The sequence below is a fragment of the Carlito syrichta genome, unplaced genomic scaffold, assembly GCF_000164805.1.
Source record: "Carlito syrichta isolate Samal-C Ts95f unplaced genomic scaffold, Tarsius_syrichta-2.0.1 Scaffold303676, whole genome shotgun sequence".
NCBI lineage: Eukaryota > Metazoa > Chordata > Mammalia > Primates > Tarsiidae > Carlito > Carlito syrichta.
The window spans coordinates 284,718-302,488 of NW_007247772.1; the positions used below are offsets into that span (position 1 = coordinate 284,718).

Consider the following 17,771-nt stretch of genomic DNA (forward strand, 5'->3'; position numbering starts at 1 on the left):
TGCGGTGGCCGGGAGCGGCCACTGCACTCCAGTCTGGGCGACAGAGTGAGACTCCAACTCAAAAAAAAACAAAAATGCATTCAATACACCTATCTACTGAACATCATAGCTTGGCCTAGCCTACCTTAAACGAAACACATCTAACACAAAGCCCATTTTATAATTAAGTGCTGAACACCTCATGTAATTTCTTGAATACTGTACTGAAAGTGAAAAACAGAATGATTGTAAGAGGTACTCAAAGTATGGTTTCTTTTTCTTTCTTTCTCTTTCTTTCATTCTTTTTCTTTTTGGGGCTCTCATTCCATCACCCACACTGGAGTGCAGTGGCATGATCATGGCTACTGAAGCCTTGACCTGCTGGGCTCAGGTAATCCTTCCACCTAGGCCTCCCAAGTAGCTGGGACTATAGGCATGCGCCACCACCCCCGTCTAATTTTCTGACTTATTGTAGAGATGAAGTCTCGCCATATTGCCTAAGCTGGTCTTGAACTTCTGGGCTCAGGCAATCCTCTTACCTTGGCCTCTCAAAGTGCTGGGATTACAGGTGTGAGCCACTGCGCCCAGCCCAATGTATGATTTCTATGGACTATGTATCGATCTTGAATCATTGTAAAATATTAAAAAATCGTTAAGTAGAATCATCATAAGTTGAAGACTGTGTGTGCGTTTTTGCAAATCTAACTTTTAAGAGTGAATATTTCAGAGGGGCTGAACTATGGCAGACTTCAATTTCTAAGTTATTTCTCTGATTTTTTTTACAATGAACATGTATTACTTTTGTAATCAGGAAAAGAAGAACTGAAGAAATATTCTTTTGACTATTTTCCACCATCTTTAGAATTGAAATGGACACCTCTGGGTCTGGCAATCAAAGTCCTTCGACACTAAGCTTCTGATCCCTACCACTCCCATGAATTGTATCTCCCAGTTACATTGAGCCACCTTTTGTTCCCTGGAAACACAATTTCTCATACTTCTGAGCTTTACACATGCTCCTCCCTCTGACCAAAATTCCCTTTCCCTGCCTTGCACATCTTATGAGATATCTCTCATTTCATATGCTGCTTAATACATCCTCTCCTGTGTGAATCCACTCCTGCTCCTTTCCCACACCCACCCAAACAGTGACTTCTCTCTCTCTTCTCTCTACCCAGGAAAAATATCTTTATTGCTTTAAGGTTTCCTATGCTAATTTTCTGTTTCCTAGACTCTTCTTTAATAGGTGGGAGTGACTTGAGAGCAGAGACTGTGTCCTTATTGCCCAGCCCAGGACTCAGCAAATACTTATCAATGGAATGAATTCTGTCCTCTCTGTGTATCCCTGCAGGTGGCTACCTCACCCCAGAATATGTACTCACTTCTAGGAACCAGGCCCCAGCATTGAGTCTCTTCAGTTCAGCCCAAGAAAAGTCACTGCTGTGGGCTGTGACTCGGGCTGGGAACACAGAGGTTACATCCGTGGTCCTGCTCAGGTTCTCATCATGCATAAGGAAGGGGACTCCGTCAGAGCTGAGGGCACAAGGGATGTCAGAGAGCCAAGTTTTGGGACTGGTCATCATTTCTTGAGCTCTCCTACTGTGTCCTTCAGCCTCTCAGATGCCCTAAGCTCCAGCTTTACTCACCTGACCATCACATCAGTTTCAAACACAGCAGCTCCACATTCGGCTGTCTTCCGCAGGGACATCAGGGTATTCTCAGGAGCCAGCTGGGAAGGGTAATTGGTGAGGAGGTAGCAGGGAGGGGCGGGAACCTGGGAATCCACACAGCAACCTGGAGGAGCAGACCTCCCTGGCCTCTCAGCACTCTGCCCAATACTCACCATGGGGGCCCCTCGGTGTCCCACCAGCCCAGGCTTGGGTGGTAAGTCTCTGGGTTCCATGATGCAGGGTGAGGAGATGCATAGGGGGGCCAGATAGATAACCAGGGCAACTCCAAAAAATAGGAGCAATAGCAGAATCTTGGGACCTGTGGGGAGTGGGGGGACAGGCTTTGGAGAAAGGGCAATGGGGGAGCTCCAAGGGCAGAAGGCAGAGTGCAGGTACAGGAAACCAAGGGGGCAGCAGGAGGCAGAAGCATGGGTGCCCAGCAAGGGCGAGTGTGGGGGATGGCATTGGCACCTTTTTGGTGGATACGGTAGAAAGTATCAGCCACAGGCCAGGCCAAGAGGGTGATTCCAGCAACTGCTCCAATGTGAAGGAATGGGGCTGTGGCCTGTGGACAAGAGCTGGTGAAAAGGGCTCTTTTTTCTAGTGCCCCTCCCCCTTTTCTTCTTGGGGCCTGACTTTTGGAGTTCAGAGCTACTCGCAGTTTGGGGGGACCAGACGCAGGATATGTTCTGGGGTTGGCAAAGTCTCCCACCTAAGCACTGGGGATTGGCCACTCACCTGCAGTGATAGACGTAAGCTATGCCATTCCTGCCACCATTGTATGTCCAGTCCCACAAGACCAGCGGCCACAATAAGCATAATGAGAAGCAGCAGCACCTAGGGGACCGGGAGTGAATGGGGCCCTCTTGGTCAACCTAGGCTCATGGTTACCTGGCCTACTCTCTCACTCTATGGAGACAGGAGCTGACCCTTCCCTTCTTCTGACACATCCATGTTCCTTCTTTCATTCAACATTTACTGGGTTTCAAGTCTTGGGCTCAACCCCAGGAATATATATCAGTAAACATCCAGCCAAGTGCTGAACCCAGTGGCCCCCTCTCCCGCTCACACACATCCCCACTCTACCTTATGGAAACTGTGCAGATGTAGAGGCTGTCCACAGAGCTGCAGAAACAGGGCCAGGAGCTGGGGGCAGAGGGTGGTGGGACGTAGGAGGTGCCAAGAAGTGAGCAAGGTCACTGAGGTAAGCGTCCCAGGCTGGTCCCTCCCACCTACCCAGTAAGTAGCCCCCTCCCTCAGTGGCCAGAGTGAGAACAAAAAGGCATAGAGCTGAGCAGAAAGGAAGGGCTGAGGTGGGGGTTTAGACCAGCTGCCCCTGGACCCACCAATAGCAGGGATGCATATGTGGCCAGTAGAGAGATGACCAGCAGGAATGCCAGGGACCAGTCCATCCAATGTCCCCAATGGCGAAATAGGAATCTGTGGGAGGGGAGAGGAAGGTATCCAAGTGGAGGAAGGGGTGTCAATAGTGGCCTGAGGGGAGTTGGGGTGGGTGGATCCAGGGGGACCAGAAGGGAGTGAGGAAGAAGCCCTTCATAGGGCCAGGGAATCCAAGGACTGAGATTTCATGGAGGGATTTTCTAAGGAGATTGGGTAGCAGGAGAGCTGGACTTGAGGGACTAGGCAAGCCTGGGGAATGACTGACAATGGAAGCTGAGCACCCAGGGGTCCCAGGGTAGGGAGTAGGTTGACATGTATACTGAGGAAGGGGTGGGAGGGGGTCCATGACACACTCATTGAAGTTGTGCAGGTCATTGAGAAGGATGAGCCCGATGTACAGCCAGCCCAAGGAGAGGAGGAAGGTGAGGAAGACCAGGCCAAACCAGATGCAGTCACACTGCAAAGGGGCAGGAGAGAAGCTTACAGCTGATGTCTATTTTGAGCTCAGAGTCCCCAGTGCATGGCAGCTGAAGGGAACTTCCTGCCATGCATTGGACTGCTCTGTTCTAGAACAGCTCTTTCCATATTTGAGGGAGATTTTCTTCCTGGGGAGAGAAAGTCCCTTCCCCCCAGCTGCCTGTGAGCACAATTGGCCCTCTTATCCCCTCCAAGTGGGCCTTTGCCATCTGACTTCCAGCCTCCCCCTTCCATCCCTACTCTACCTTGCTGGTTTGCATCCTCTCTTTGGGGTATTTCCTCCAGTGGCAGCTATACAGGCAGTGGAGGCAGCGGGCCCAGATGGAGCAGCAGCCGGGGGACTCGGCCATGGTGAAGGCCTGGGAGGAAGGGACACTTGGCCATCAGGGAGCCGGGCAGAGGACAGATCCCAGCCTCCCTCCCAGTGCAACCGAGGAGCCTGGGGAAGGGTCAGACGCCTGTGCTGCTGCTTAGCAACGGAGGTCATGGGGTATGCCCAGAGTGCCAAATTGGATGAGGCGACCAGCTCCAGGCCTGGCAAAAGGAGACAATCTCCGGGGTCTTTCTTTCCCTTTAATCTTGACACCTGGAAATTCAGTCGAACACCCAGGAGGTCTATAGCCTCTTTGCAGGCAGGTTGCATACCCACTCTCTCCAGCTTCTCCCCATTTAACACAGCACCTAGTTCTAGGGATGGAGTGCTTGCCTGGGGGAGGGAGGGTGGTAGTAAGAATTTAGGAGAAACTGCCCAGGGTGGAGCAGTTTCAGCAAGTTGAGGCAGTCCCAGGTTGAGTTGCCTTCTATCCCAGGAAGCAGGAATAACCTGAAGCATAGGTTCCAGTTCTGACCTGGGGCTAAGGAAGGCCCAGCTAGTTGGCCAGTTGCTATGGATACAGAGATTGCACAAGTCACAAAGCCTTGACTGAAAGATTTTGTGTCCACCTGGGGGAGCGGGGGCGGGTAGGGGGCATTGCCTGAAAGAGGAAGACTTGAGGGGAACAGGTTGTTTGGGTCATTCCTGGCTTTCTAAAGGAAACCTTTTCCTACCCTCACATGCCTTGAAAAAAAGTCCAATTTCTTCCACCCGTCTTTTCCTGTCTAGTCATCCCCCCACCCCAACAAGAAACTGAGACCCACCTTCCTCCCTTCAAGGGCCCCACCCTCTGAGTTAGCTCTGGTGAAAGCACAACAAATACAGGGCAAAGGTGTGTGTGTGTGTCTGTGTGGTGTGGGGGGGTAGTTGTCTTGGGTCAAAGGATCTCTGTACCTTGTGCTTCCGGGTCTAGCTGAGACCAAGCTGATCCTCAAACTGGGGTGGGGTGTGATTTGTGTCATCATCTGTACGTGCGTTTGCACTAGTGGCTATCAGTACAAGGAGTTTTTAGGAGACTTTGAGTATATAAAGGAGCCTCTGGATATATCCAAAGTGTGTGTATGGTCTAAGGGATAGGGCTCCTTGTCATCAGAGCTCCCCTGAGGCTATGGACTTGTAGGGGGGGTGCACAGTGGCTGGGCCCCTGCAAGAAGGAAGGGTATGGTTGTTCCTGAACTGCCTTCTACTCTATGCTGCTGGAGGATGAGGGTGGGGGGGCTAGGAGTAGGGTTAGCTTGGGGGTAGAAGAGTGAGGAGCTGAAACTTCTCTCTTCCCCAGGAAAAAACCAACTCAAAGGGAGACGCCTGCCTCTACCCATCACAGGGCTGGGTTCAGTCCTGCCCTGAGCTCTAGTCCAAACCTCTTGCCTCCCTTCAGACACTGCCTCCAGAGTCCCACCTCCCTTCAGTTGTCTGTAGGACAGTATCAGGATCTGAGCAGCCTGAAAACCCCCAACAGTGGAGCTGACAGGGGTACTGCTCAGTTCCTGGGTCCAATCCCTGCTGAGTGGTCTCCACCCCAAAGTTCCCACCTGTAGCCCCCCCAGTCTTCCCAGGCCCTCACACCTTTTCTCAGCGGCAGCTCTGCTCTGCTCTCTGTTCTGCACTGCTTCCCAGCTCCTCTTCGAGTTGTCTGCCTCCTCCCTTCACCAGTCCTTCCCTCAGCCACCGGTCAAACAGGTGGCACTGTTGCCACCTACAGGAGGCTATGTGGGTCCTCTCTGAAATCCTGCAGCTGCTCTAGGGCCTGGGCCCAGGGGGTGGGAAGATGGGAGGGAGCAAGAGGGAGGGAGAGCAAATCTGCTTCTTTACTCGCTGGCGGGGGCTTGGGGTGAGGAATTCCTTTGTGAAGCCTTCCCCATCCCTCTGTCCCTCCTCCTGTTCCCCTCCTAGTCACTACTGGGCTTTTGTCCTGGCTCAGGGAGGCGAGGGCTGAGGGCATAGGCAGGCGGGAAGCTGGGGGGAGGTGACCACACAAACTCTGAAACTTGGCAGTGAGGAGAAGGGGCCCAGTCAGTCCCCTGCAAAGGAGTGTGTGTGTGTGTGTGTGTGTGTGTGTGTGTGTGAGGATGTCTAACATCTAGCCTCAAGCTCCCTGGGAGTAGTTTTGATTTATTAGACTCTTTTCCCTCTTGGGCTCCTACTTCTACATCTGCAAGGTACATCTATAAGAAGCTGCAAGCTACTTCCTGAACTCTGAACAGCAGATTGTCCTGTTTCTGAACCAGGGATCCCCATGGGTCTCATGGACCCTCAGTGATAGCCCTCCCCTTCCTCCAGACAGGAGGTGCTCATTCAGGACTTGCTGAGACTTGCGCCATTCCTGCTGCCGTGTCCTCAAAGTATCTAAGTCTCTTTCCAAGAATCCTTTGAGAAGTGTATAGTATGTTAAGGCCATAGGCTTTTTGGAAGATGAATACACACAAAAGATGCTGTTACTATAGCATCAACAGGAGCGGGCTGGCTAGCAAGTTGTAGAGTCTGCTTAGTGCTAAAGCACTGACTGACCTTCCCCTTCTACATTTTGGCAGATGCAGTGACTTGAGGCCTGGGGACTAGTGTAGTGTTGGTGAGAAAGGATGTTGTCTCTGGGGATAAACCCACTTAGCCCGCCCCCTACACGCACTGGTTTTCAAACAATGAGAAGGAAGACTGGCTCTCTTATGCCAAGAGCTGGCCCTCCTCCCTCTCAGCCTTCCCATTGTATCCAGAGGCTCTAGTGGCAATGGCAGAGGCTCCCTTGCTCTCTCAGCATTAAAATGCAAAGAGAAGCAGGGCTGCTTGCTGGCAGGAGGCCAGGGAGGGCCAGTGGGTCACCTAGTCCTCTGCAGGCTTCATTCTAGGCAGATTGTTGTTCAATTTATTTTGCTTGAGCTCTGGTGGATTCTAGAAGAGTCTTAGCTTTTGAATCCTTGGAGATGGTTTGAAAGCTTTTTGGACAAGAAAAGCTTTTTGGACAAGCTTTTTGGATTCAGAATGCATGGATATGAAGCCCAGGGCTTATGAACTCCTCAGAGGGCTACAAGTCCAGTCAGCAGACTGTGCATGGCATTCCAGAGCTGGCCTCCTTTTAGCTTAAGCAGGGATGGAGAACTCTGATGCATATTAAGGAGTAAGCCTCTCCTCCTTTTCTCCCCTTCCAAAGGAGAAAGTAAGAAGCCAGTGCTATTCTGTCCTGGGATCAGATAGCAGTATGTTCTCACGCCCCTCCTACACCAAGAGATCAGGCTGCAGGGCACCAGTAACAGCTGCTGCGGGCACACTAGAGAATCACACAGAAGCTTGGATGTTAGATCTGGGTTCAAGTGCTATCTCTATTACTCACTAACTTTGTGACTCTAGATAAGTTATTTCTTTGTACTCCAGTTTTCTCATCTGCAAATAAGAACATCTATCTACCCTGAGCTTTTTTTCTAGGGAGCAGAGATAAAATTATAGCAGGAACATGGAGATGGTTAGTAAATGTGGTTTCTTCCTCCTAGATCTGGAGTTCAGGCAGTTTCTACAGTGGAGGTAAGGTCACTGGCCATGCTAGCATTATTCCAATTTCCTAGGGTAACAAAGAAACATAAAGATATAACATCATGCTCCATACTATCTTCTGGGAAAGAGGGCAAGTACAAGAAGGCTGGGAGGTTCATGCACTTGTAAGGAACTTCCTTAATTGCTTTCCCAGGGGCTGAGGAACACAGGTTGAAATTTTATTTCTTCCTCTAGCACAGAAGGAACTTCCTGAACAGTAGTTGGGCTAAGGTTTATTTACTTACTTTAACATTTAAAAATAATTCATTTACTTCAGCAACATGGCAGAAAATTGAGGGTATTATTAAAACACTTAAGATCCAGAGAGGGGCAGGGCAGGAAAGATTCCAACCCCACTCCTGAGGTGGGGTGAAAGATGGGAGCCAGGCCTCCATCCTAGGCCAGGCTCCTTCATTAAGCAGAAACAACCTAGAGATAAGAAAGTCTTGGTCTCATCCCCATAAGGAAACAGCCATAACTGCTCACAAATAAAGAGCTAGATTGTACTGGGGACTAGTTCTTGATGAGTCAGTAGGAAAATCAGTTGGTTCTCTCTTCATTAGGTAGCTTAGCACCCTTCTGGAGAAGATAGAGTAGTAGTCTGGGGCTGGAGAATGAGGGCCAACATCCAACAAATGTTACTTTCCTTTCAGTAACATTCTGTTCCTTTTTTGCAACAGCAAGAAACCTGAAATTCAGAGGAGTCATTAAAAAACTCCTGAAAGCATCTCCCAAGCCAGACTTGAGGTGGAGATGATGACTCCAACTTCAGCGGGCCTCTTCTTCGATAGGAGAGCAGCCAGAGAAGAAGCTGGTATTACTGGCCAGAGCTCGTTTCCTTTTCTTTCCTGGAGCCTTATTTTCTTGGGATTCTGCTGCTACATGTTTCAACTCTGAGAGGTCAAAGGAGGAAGGAGCTGGAGCAATCTTCTTTAACAGAATTTGTTCTACATCACACATCTCTTTCAGGAGCTAGGAAGGACAGAGACAGGTATAAATATACTTTGGAAAGGTTTAGAAGCTCAGCCCATCAAAGCCACCACAGATGCTAGGCATATAAGGGGAGACCCAAAAAACCCTGAAATTTATTTATAAAAAATTGTGTATTTATTCTTACATGTTTAAACTTCAGTACTCTCTGTTTGATGCAATATACCTATTGAGATGCTTTATCTACTGCTCAAAACAGTTTTTGAATTAGTCAATTTTGATGCCTTTTAGTGCTTCTGCTATTTTTTGCTTTACCTCTTCTACATTGGTGACACATTTTCCTTTGAGGACTTTCTTCATCCAGGGAAACAAACAAAAGTTGCTCAGGGAAAGAGTGAATAGGGAAGGTGGGACATGGGGGTCATGCCAGTTTTGCTTGTGTGGTCAGGTTGTTTATGTACATCACTCATCATGAAATGGACAGATGTGTTGAAAGACTCTCCAAAAATAATTCACTGAAGCCAAATGCAGCCTCTCACGACAACGCTAGCTGATACACTGATGCCAGTGGGTTGAACACTAGCAGGGGAAGCCTGTACTACAAGAGACCCACTCTCCAAAAAAACAGTTCTTTCTTTTTTGTCCCCCGCATAATATTCCAAATAGTATGAGGCATCTCCTAAAATATGGAAAAACAATAGACCCTAGTCTGCCTGATTCCCAGTTCCTAGTCAGCTTTATATACCTTTACACCACCTGTTTTGTTTCCACTGGTCTCTGCCATAGCTAATACAGAGACAGATGCTAATACAGTTTTCCAATGCTGGCCTTTTAGCTCACCTACCTTGCTATTGGGAGTGGCACAGACAGGGTTGAAAAAACTCAAGCCTGGGGTCACCTCTGTGGGATCCTCTAGTTTGAAGGAACCTTCAGAATCCTGGGTCCGTTCAACAGTGCCCAAGCTATCCTGAAAGTCAAGCAGACAAACATAATATAAATTCGGCTACCAGGGTTACAAAATCAGCCTGCTTCTCTTCAATCAGTGAGGTAACAGCTCTGAATACCTCATTAATCAGTCTAAGCAAGTCTTAGGGAGGCCCTGCTTGGGGAGGTCATAGTGTTTGATGTGCTCTGTCTTTCAATGAATGGAGCAATGCTTAGAGGCAGCCTCTAAGGCAAAGGACTAGGTAGGATAGAGCATAGGGTTTAAAACAAGGCCAAACCTCCGTCATTTCTTTGATTAAACTCCCCCGTCTGCAATCCCTACTGGATGTTGTCTATATCAGTTCTACCTTCAGGTAAGGAAACTGAGTCTAAGAGAGAGAAGTTTTTTGGTAACAAGATGAATCTGTGGTAGAGCTTGGATAAGAAGTATAGCCCATTGTCATGGAAACAGCTAGATTAACAGTCAGGAAGCCTGAAGTCTAATCTTAATTATCATCAGTTGAGTTGCTTAACTTTATCTTTGGGTCTTAGTTTCCTTCTCTGTAAAATGGAAGTATTGCACTAGATAAGTGGTTTTAACAATCGAAATCCCAAGATAAAGCCCAATATGTAAACAAGTAAAAAATATGTTGCTTTGGTTGAAGTGGAATTGAACCACTTCAGACCATACCCCTCTGCCTCAAGCACCTTCATGGAGCTACTATGTAACTCTAGAACCCAAATTGAAAAACCACAGGAACAGAGGATCCTTAAGGTTCCTGCTACTTTTACGATACGTAGCCTGACCTCTAGCTTGCCACTTAAGTCCTCTGATGTCTACTTATCTTAGAAGTCTTTTTCTAATAGAAGACAAAGGGCAAAACTGTTCACATGTAGGTGTTCAAGAAATGAACAATCAATGATCATTAGACCGTGCTTGCTAGAATTATTATATACCACATAGAAAGCTGTAGTAATGCACTTTTTGCCACAGGCACAGGTAGGTGTAAGGTAAGTATGGGTTCTGACCTGCTTGGTGCTGCTCTTCTCAAGGCACATTTTGTTCCCCTGAGTTTGCTGTTCCTGGGAGCAATATTATGAGGATAGCTATGTTAACTTGGTTCACAACAATGACTATTAGAAAGGCCTGGTTCCTGTGGGTCTTTTTCTAGAGCCATAGACTATAAGTTGGTTCTCACGGAAAGGGTCTAAGTCACTAATATCTCAAGATGTCAGTAGGATTAACTTCTTTCCTGGAAGCTGGCCACCCTCTTACAGTTCCAGCTAAGCTTTGGGCTAGTTTGATCCTGCATGTTTATATGCTTATAAATGTCTGCTTTTCTTGCTCCTTGTTCTGCTTCAGAAACTACAGAAACTTCACAGCCAAGGCTTCACAGCCCACGCCTGGAAGTGGGGAGCTGTATACCTGGTAATCTCCTGGGAAGGGATGTGGTTTCTGAAAGAGGTGTGTGGACAGGCTAGCAGGAAAGGATTGAGAAGTGAAATGTCTCTTTTTCTGGGTTCAGAGGGAAGGAGAAGGGCAGGCAGAGCTGTACAGGAGACTCCAGGTTTCAGGATGGAAGCCAGAAAAAAAAGGTGGAAAACAGCAGGAACTCTGAAGGGATGGTGAGAGGAAATAGTGCCAATCCTACCTTGCCTTGCTGGCGGTTCCGACACTTTGTGGGGTCACAGCTACAGTCCAGGCCACAGTCTGACTTTTGCTTTCTGCACCCACACTGCTTGTTCCCACACCAGCCTTTGCAGGAGCACTGTAAAACAGGTTTGCAGAAAGGCACATTACTGAAAGGGTTACAGTGCCTTCTCTTCATTTGCAAGCTTTTCTAGAAAAAAATGGAAAGTACCATCAGCACTTCTCTTCTTTAGTGAAACCATAATCACCAAGAACCTCTATAGGTTTACTAAGAAGACATCTTACCAAATACATTTTCTTTTTTTTTTTTTTATAAATAGAGACAGGGTCTTGTTGTGTTGCCCAGGTTAGTCTTGAACTCCTGACCTCAAGCTATCCTCCCACCTTGGCCTTCCAAAGTGCTGGGATTATAGGCATGAGCCACTGCACCTGGCTTCATTTTCTTTTTGAATTGTATATTTAAAGGACGGATCAGAGGGATATCATAATAATGCACAAAAACTGACAAAAAGACTCTTCTGACAATTTTAATGAGCAAAATGAAGAAAATATAGTAGTATAGTTAAGTACATTTAAGGACTGAGTATAGTTGCTCAATATCTTTAGACCCATCTAACTATACTTTCATCCAACTTACATTTCTATATGTGTCAGCCTCGGCTTTGTCCTCACCACATGTGAATAAACCAGTGATAATATGAAATAAATTGCAATTACATTTGATAGCATTTTATAGTTTTAAGAGTACTTTCTTATGTATAAATATGAAATCTCATTTGAATCTCAGAACCAGTCTATAAAGTAGGGATATTTATCAGCTTTAACAATGACAGAGCTGGAAGGACGATTATTATCTAAGATAACAGAATCACAATTCAAAAATATCTTGACAGGCTGGACTTCTGGGCTGAACATAGAAATAAATGAGACAACAGGGGTAAATGCAAGTTTGGCATTTAGGTTCCCCCCAAATCAGCTATATAAATGCAATATGGGGGGTGATATGGCTTAAAAGTAGTTTGTGCAAAAAGGATCTAGGGATATCGGGTATCAGCAGGCTCCATGAGACACAGCTATCCAAAATCAAATGGAGACAGGCAGAAATTTGGAATTCAGAAAACATGGGGAACAATTATTTCACTATACCCTAGATTAGTTGGACCCCATTTGAAATAATGCATCCTATTTTAGGACACCATATTTTTTCATGCATACAAAAGCATAGACAATAATAACTGAAAAACCCACTCATGTCCCCACTACCTACTACTTAATAAGTAAAATGCAAATATAACTGAGAAGTCTCCTGTGTACTCTTTCCTGATACCATTTTCCTCCCCCTTTCCAGGGATAAACAGTCTCCTGAATTATCTATTATTCCTATGCATGTCTTTTGCCACAAGATTTTGTTTTTTAAAAAAAGTAATTGTCTTATATGTTTCTAAACTTTATATAAATGGCATTTTTTTTTTGAGTTGGAGTCTCACTCTGTTGCCCAGGCTGTAGTGCAGTGGCATGCTCATGGCCACCACAGTCTCAACCTGCTGGGCTCAGGTGATCCTTCCACCTCAGCCTTCCTAGTAGCTGGAATTACAGGCATGTGCCAACACATCCAGCTAATTTTTTGATTTACTATAGAGATGAGGTCTTGCCAAGTTGCCCAGACTGGTCGTGAACCCATGAGCTCAGGCAATCCTCTCACCTAGACCTTCCAAAGTGCTGGGATTATAAGTATGAGCCACTGCACCTGGCCTGATAATAGTTTCTATATAACTTCTAACCACAGGACCCAATTCTTCCACCTGGAATGACATAAGTAAAGTAAAATGCAGATATAACTGAATCAGTTTAACCCTACTTTTTTTTTTTTGAGTCAGAGTCTCACTCTGTCGCCCAGGCTGGAGTGCAGTGGCATGCTCACAGATATTGCAGCCTTGACCTGTTGGGCTCAGGTGATCCTTCCACCTCAGCCTTCCAAGTAGCTGGAACCACAGGCATGTGCCACGATGTCCAGCTAATTTTTTTATTTATTTATTGTAGAGATGACATCTTACCATGTTGCTCAGGCTGGTCTCGAACTCCTGAGCTCAGGCAATTCTCCTGCCTCCATCTCCCAAAGTGTTGGGATTCCAGGCTTGAGCTAGTGTACCCGGCTAACCCCATTTTTATAGAACAGTTGTTCAAACCCTGAGCATAAGTTTTACTTCCTAGTCTCCTTTTGTTCAAATCCTCTCAAAGCTAAATATACCTAGTTCTCTCAATGATTAACCACATGATATGGTTCCCAAGTATTGCCACCACCTTGACTGTACACCAATTTGTCAAAATTTATCTTTAATTGTGAGACCCAGAAATGAGCATAACTTTCTAAATGTGGTGTGACCACTGTGAAAGTGGATTGTGACAAACACCTCTCTAGTTATGGACCTAATAGTTCTGTTATGAGCCCTAAAATCAGTTGCTTTTTTTCCCCTTCCTGTCACATCTTTGTGGATTCATACTGAGTTTACAGTCAAATTCAAGCCCTTAAGTATTTTTCATATGAGAATCATCACCTCTGATCTATAGTTGTAAAGGTAAAGGCAACCATAATATATTATTCTCATAATCAGAAAAAGATATAGCATTTTATAAAATTTAAAAACCAAAAATTGATTTTTTACGATTGTGTATAGTATTTCATCATGTGGATAATGTTGATTTATTTAACCAGTTCCCAGTGTTAAACACTAAGCTTTTTTTGTAAGAAATTTTGCACTATTATAAATCATGTTGCAGTAAGTATTCTTGTTTATAAATCTAATCTAAACCATACCAAGACTGACAAGGCCCTCCATTTCTGGCCCCTGACTCTCCCACTGCTCAGTACGCTCTAACCACACTGGCCTTTTCAGCTGTTCCTTGAGTTACTAAACTCATTTTTGCACTGAGGTCTTTGCATTTGCTATTCCTCTTTCCTGAAATGTTCTTCGTCTGATTCTTTCCTGACTTGCTCTTGACTTTGTCCAGATCTCAGCTTAGATATCTCCTGCTCAGAGAGGCCTCTCCCAAGCACTCTTCTAAAGTGCTCTTTTTCTAACCCATCATTCTCTATGATTTCACTATATTTTCTTTTCTTTTTTTTATCACCATCTAAAATTATTTTATTTGCTTTTCTGGTTACGGTGTCTTTTCCCCATAAGAAAGTCAGTTTCATTAGGACAAAGGTCTCACCTGTCTTGTTTATTTCATTCTTAGCACCTAGAAACAGTGCTTGGCATACAGGCACTCTGATAAGATTTGTTGAATGAATAAATCTATTTACATACCAATAACCATTTCCATAGTATAAATTCCTATGTGTATAATTACTGGGTCAAAGGATAGAAACATTTTAAAGGCTATTGATACATATTTTCAAATTGCCTTCCAGAAAGGCATGACATGTCCTAGAGACACCTCACCAGGATGACACTGATCCATTGATTGCTATAGCCTGGGTATGGTCCTTTGGCTATTTACAAATTCAACTAAATGCTTCAAAAATGCTGTTACTGCCGGGCTCGGTGGCTCAGCCTGTAATCCCGTGCTTTGGGAGGCTGAGGTGAGTGGATTGCCTGAGTCCGTGGGTTTGAGTCCCACCTGGGCAACTTGGCGAGACCTCATCTCTACAATAAATCAAAAAAATTAGCCGGGTGTGGGAGCGTGTGTCTGTAGTTCCAGCTACTTGGAAGGCTGAGGCGGAAGGATCACCAGAGCCCAGCAGGTCGAGGCTGCGGTGGCCGGGAGCGTGCCACTGCACTCCAGTCTGGGCGACAGAGTGAGACTCCAACTCAAAAAAAAAAAAAAATGCTGTTATTCTGTCCATGTTTCTCTATTTTATCCAAAGTGATAAGGAGAAAGAGGTATCTGAAGCACTGTCATAAAGAATGATTAGATTCTTACATAGCAAGACCCTGGGATGATTTATAGGACAACACATTTCAGTTAAACCAGGAACAACTTTCTAACAATTAGTAGAATACAATGAACTACCCTGTGAGACTGTGAGCTTCCCCCTTCTTCAAGTCTTCAAGGTTAGATGAACACCTGGTAGTGGTATTATAGAAGTCATGACACATGACAGATGTAGTCACATGAATGCTATGTGCACGAGATACGATTTCATCCTATTCTCTCTCATGCCAGGAAGATCAGAATGTTAGAAAGGGAGAAGTGTGACTTTAGCACAGACATAACCTCAAATACATATGTGGGGGTTGTATGTATATTACAACTGCTGGCAACCCATCACCATATCCTAGCACCATAGGTAAGAATAGAGAGATACTTTATACAGAGTGGAAAGTATTTCTCCTTGTAATTGCCTAAGGAAAACAAAACAAAACAACAACAAAAAAACAAAACCAGAGTAGAAAGTAGAGCTGAAAGACCTCTGGGGTTCCCTTAAGCCAGTGGTTCTCAATTGTAGTTGCACATAAGAAATCTCTGGGGAACTTTTCAAAAAGACTAGGTCCTGCCTCTGATCAATTAATCAGAATATCTAGGAGTGCAGCTCCAGGCTTCATGTTTAAAAGCTCCCTTGGGGATCACAATGTGCAGTTAGGGTTGAGAACTACTGCTTTGGGGTCTATAATTCTTCTAGCACTGGGTTCAGTGCTATACTGTATTTTGTATCTCAGAAGGATAAGATTTTTAACATAAAAATCACCAGGATTGGTAAGTGATGCTGCCACATACACACAAAAAATACCAGGCTAGGAATTAGGGGACTTGGGCTCTAGTCCTATATTTAATACTTGGCATAATCTTGGACAAGTCATTTCATCTGAGTTCTTTCATCACTAAGACAGAGAAAAAAATCTGCTCCCTTTTTTCTGCCAAAGGTGATAAATGAGAATATTTGCAAAATGTTTACAGTGCTTTTAATAATTCCTGCATGAATATTTTATCCTTCACAAAGCGCTTTTGCATTTATTCCTTCTAATTTCTCAGATACCATATGAAGGTAATATTATTAAAACCCATTTAGGCCGGGTTCAGTGGTTCAGCCTGTAATCCAAGCACTTTGGGAGGCTGAGGTGAGTGGATTGCCTGAGCCCGCGGGTTTGAGATCCGCCTGGGCAACTTGACAAGACCTAATCTACACTAAATAAAAAAATCAGTCAGGCGTGGTAGCGCACACCTGTAGTTCCAGCTACTTGGAAGGCTGAGGCAAAGGATCGCCTGAGCCCAGCAGGTCGAGGCTGCGGTGGCTGGGAGTGGCCACTGCACTCCAGTCTGGGTGACAGAGTGAGACTCCAACTCAAAAAAATAAATAAATAAAAATAAAACCCATTTATACCTTTGACTCAGGATATTAGCCCTGGAAGGGGCCTTATACATCATGTATTCTAAATCTAGTCTCTTCATTGCATAGATAAAAAATCTGAGGCCCAGGGAGATTAAGTGACATGTGCAAAGTCATCCAATAAACCAGTGGCAAACTTAAGACTAGAACCCATATCTATCTGGCTTCTACGTGATTATTTTTTCTACTATAACACATGACCTACCCTCCAGCAACTCTTTAGTACATATAAGAAACGTGGCTGAGCGAGGAAGCCATTAACTGGACAAGTCATCATTTCAGTGCCTGCTTCAGTCTCCTTTTCAGTAAGCCAGTGATAATATCAGCCAGCTTTAGCTGAGTTAAAGCAATAAAGATGGCCTTCATGCAAAATGTCAAGGTCTGTAGATAATGTATCTACAAGCAGTCTGATCAAAGAGCAGTCACAGCACCCATATATTTTGAGGTTGCTAAAAGGGAGAAGCTAGATTTTATGCCAACTTGCTCCCTTAAAGCTGTTATATCAATTTCCAAATTATAGAAAGAATCACCTTTCATTGTTTTAGAAATAGGATTTATCATTAATAGCAAATATTATTTACTTGCAATATTTGCTATACTTCTATATTGCCCTTGTAAGCTTAGAGCAAAAATGCTATAATAAATATACTAAGCTTTCCTTGGGCTCGGCTCATGCCTGTAATCTCAGTACTTTGGGAGGCCAAGGCAGGAGAATTATTTGAGCCCAGGAATTCAAGCCCAGCTTGGGCAACAGAGTGAGACTTTATCTCTACAAAAAATACAAAAATTAGCCAGGTGTGGTGGCTGATGCCTATAGTCCCAGCTACTCGGGAGACTGAGATGGGAGGATCACTTGAGCCCCGGAAGTCGTGGCTGCAGTGAGCTGGGATCACGCTACTGTACCCCAGCCTGGGCAACAGAGTGAGACCCTGTCTCAAAAAACAAACAAAACACCAAAAATCTTTCCTTGAGGACCCATATTTGCTTCATATCTGGAAATTCCTTTCCAGAGGTTTTAGGCCCTCTACCATTTTTCCGTGTGTACTTCTCAACTCTGCTTTCTATTACTTAACTGACCTTTCAATCTACTTTCAGCTCATGCTCTCCATTTCAATCACAGTGGAACATCCATAAATGTTTGTTGGGTAAATGAATGAAAGACAGACATGTTCTGCCCCATTTTCTCTAAGTGTCTGTTCCTCTACCATCTTCAAGTTTTTGCAATATGCTATTCATTATGCCAGAAATGTCTCACAGTTGTTCCCAAGACTGTATTTCCCTTTTTGTCTTTTTTTTTTTTTTTTTGAGTTGGAGTCTCACTCTGTTGCCCAGACTGGAGTGCGGTGGCCCGGAGCGGTAATTCCGCGCTTTGGGAGGCTGAGGTGAGTGGATTGCCTGACCCCGTGGGTTCGAGACCCGCCTAGACAACTTGGAGAGACCGCATCTCTACAATAGATCAAAAACTAGCCGGGCGTGGTAGCGTGCGCCTATAGTTCCAGCTACTTGGAAGGCTGA

The 17,771-nt window shown here is 45.3% G+C and overlaps 2 protein-coding genes across 4 annotated transcripts in view; both read right to left on the minus strand.

Annotated features, from left to right (window-relative positions):
• The window catches only part of GDPD2 (glycerophosphodiester phosphodiesterase domain containing 2), an 11,785-nt gene extending 5,977 nt beyond the window's left edge, over positions 1-5,808 (minus strand). The window contains exons 1-10 of one of the 3 annotated variants that reach the window (XM_008059022.1): positions 5,467-5,808; positions 3,773-3,886; positions 3,404-3,507; positions 2,996-3,089; positions 2,736-2,795; positions 2,388-2,486; positions 2,121-2,214; positions 1,823-1,968; positions 1,626-1,708; positions 1,362-1,512 (exon numbers count right to left, since the gene is read on the minus strand). In XM_008059022.1, coding sequence (XP_008057213.1) covers positions 1,362-1,512; positions 1,626-1,708; positions 1,823-1,968; positions 2,121-2,214; positions 2,388-2,486; positions 2,736-2,795; positions 2,996-3,089; positions 3,404-3,507; positions 3,773-3,877 — 936 coding nt within the window. In that variant the 5' untranslated portion in view covers positions 3,878-3,886; positions 5,467-5,808. The remainder of the gene's footprint in view (positions 1-1,361; positions 1,513-1,625; positions 1,709-1,822; positions 1,969-2,120; positions 2,215-2,387; positions 2,487-2,735; positions 2,796-2,995; positions 3,090-3,403; positions 3,508-3,772; positions 3,887-5,466) is intronic. The other 2 variants (XM_008059023.1, XM_008059025.1) reach the window with 2 other exon arrangements.
• A 1,772-nt stretch (positions 5,809-7,580) lies between these two features.
• The window catches only part of LOC103261391 (chromosome-associated kinesin KIF4A-like), a gene marked incomplete at its 5' end in the record, with an annotated part of 30,129 nt that continues 19,938 nt past the window's right edge, over positions 7,581-17,771 (minus strand). Inside the window, 3 exons of the mRNA XM_008059026.2 lie at positions 7,581-8,394; positions 9,197-9,319; positions 10,929-11,045. Coding sequence (XP_008057217.1) covers positions 8,191-8,394; positions 9,197-9,319; positions 10,929-11,045 — 444 coding nt within the window. The remainder of the gene's footprint in view (positions 8,395-9,196; positions 9,320-10,928; positions 11,046-17,771) is intronic.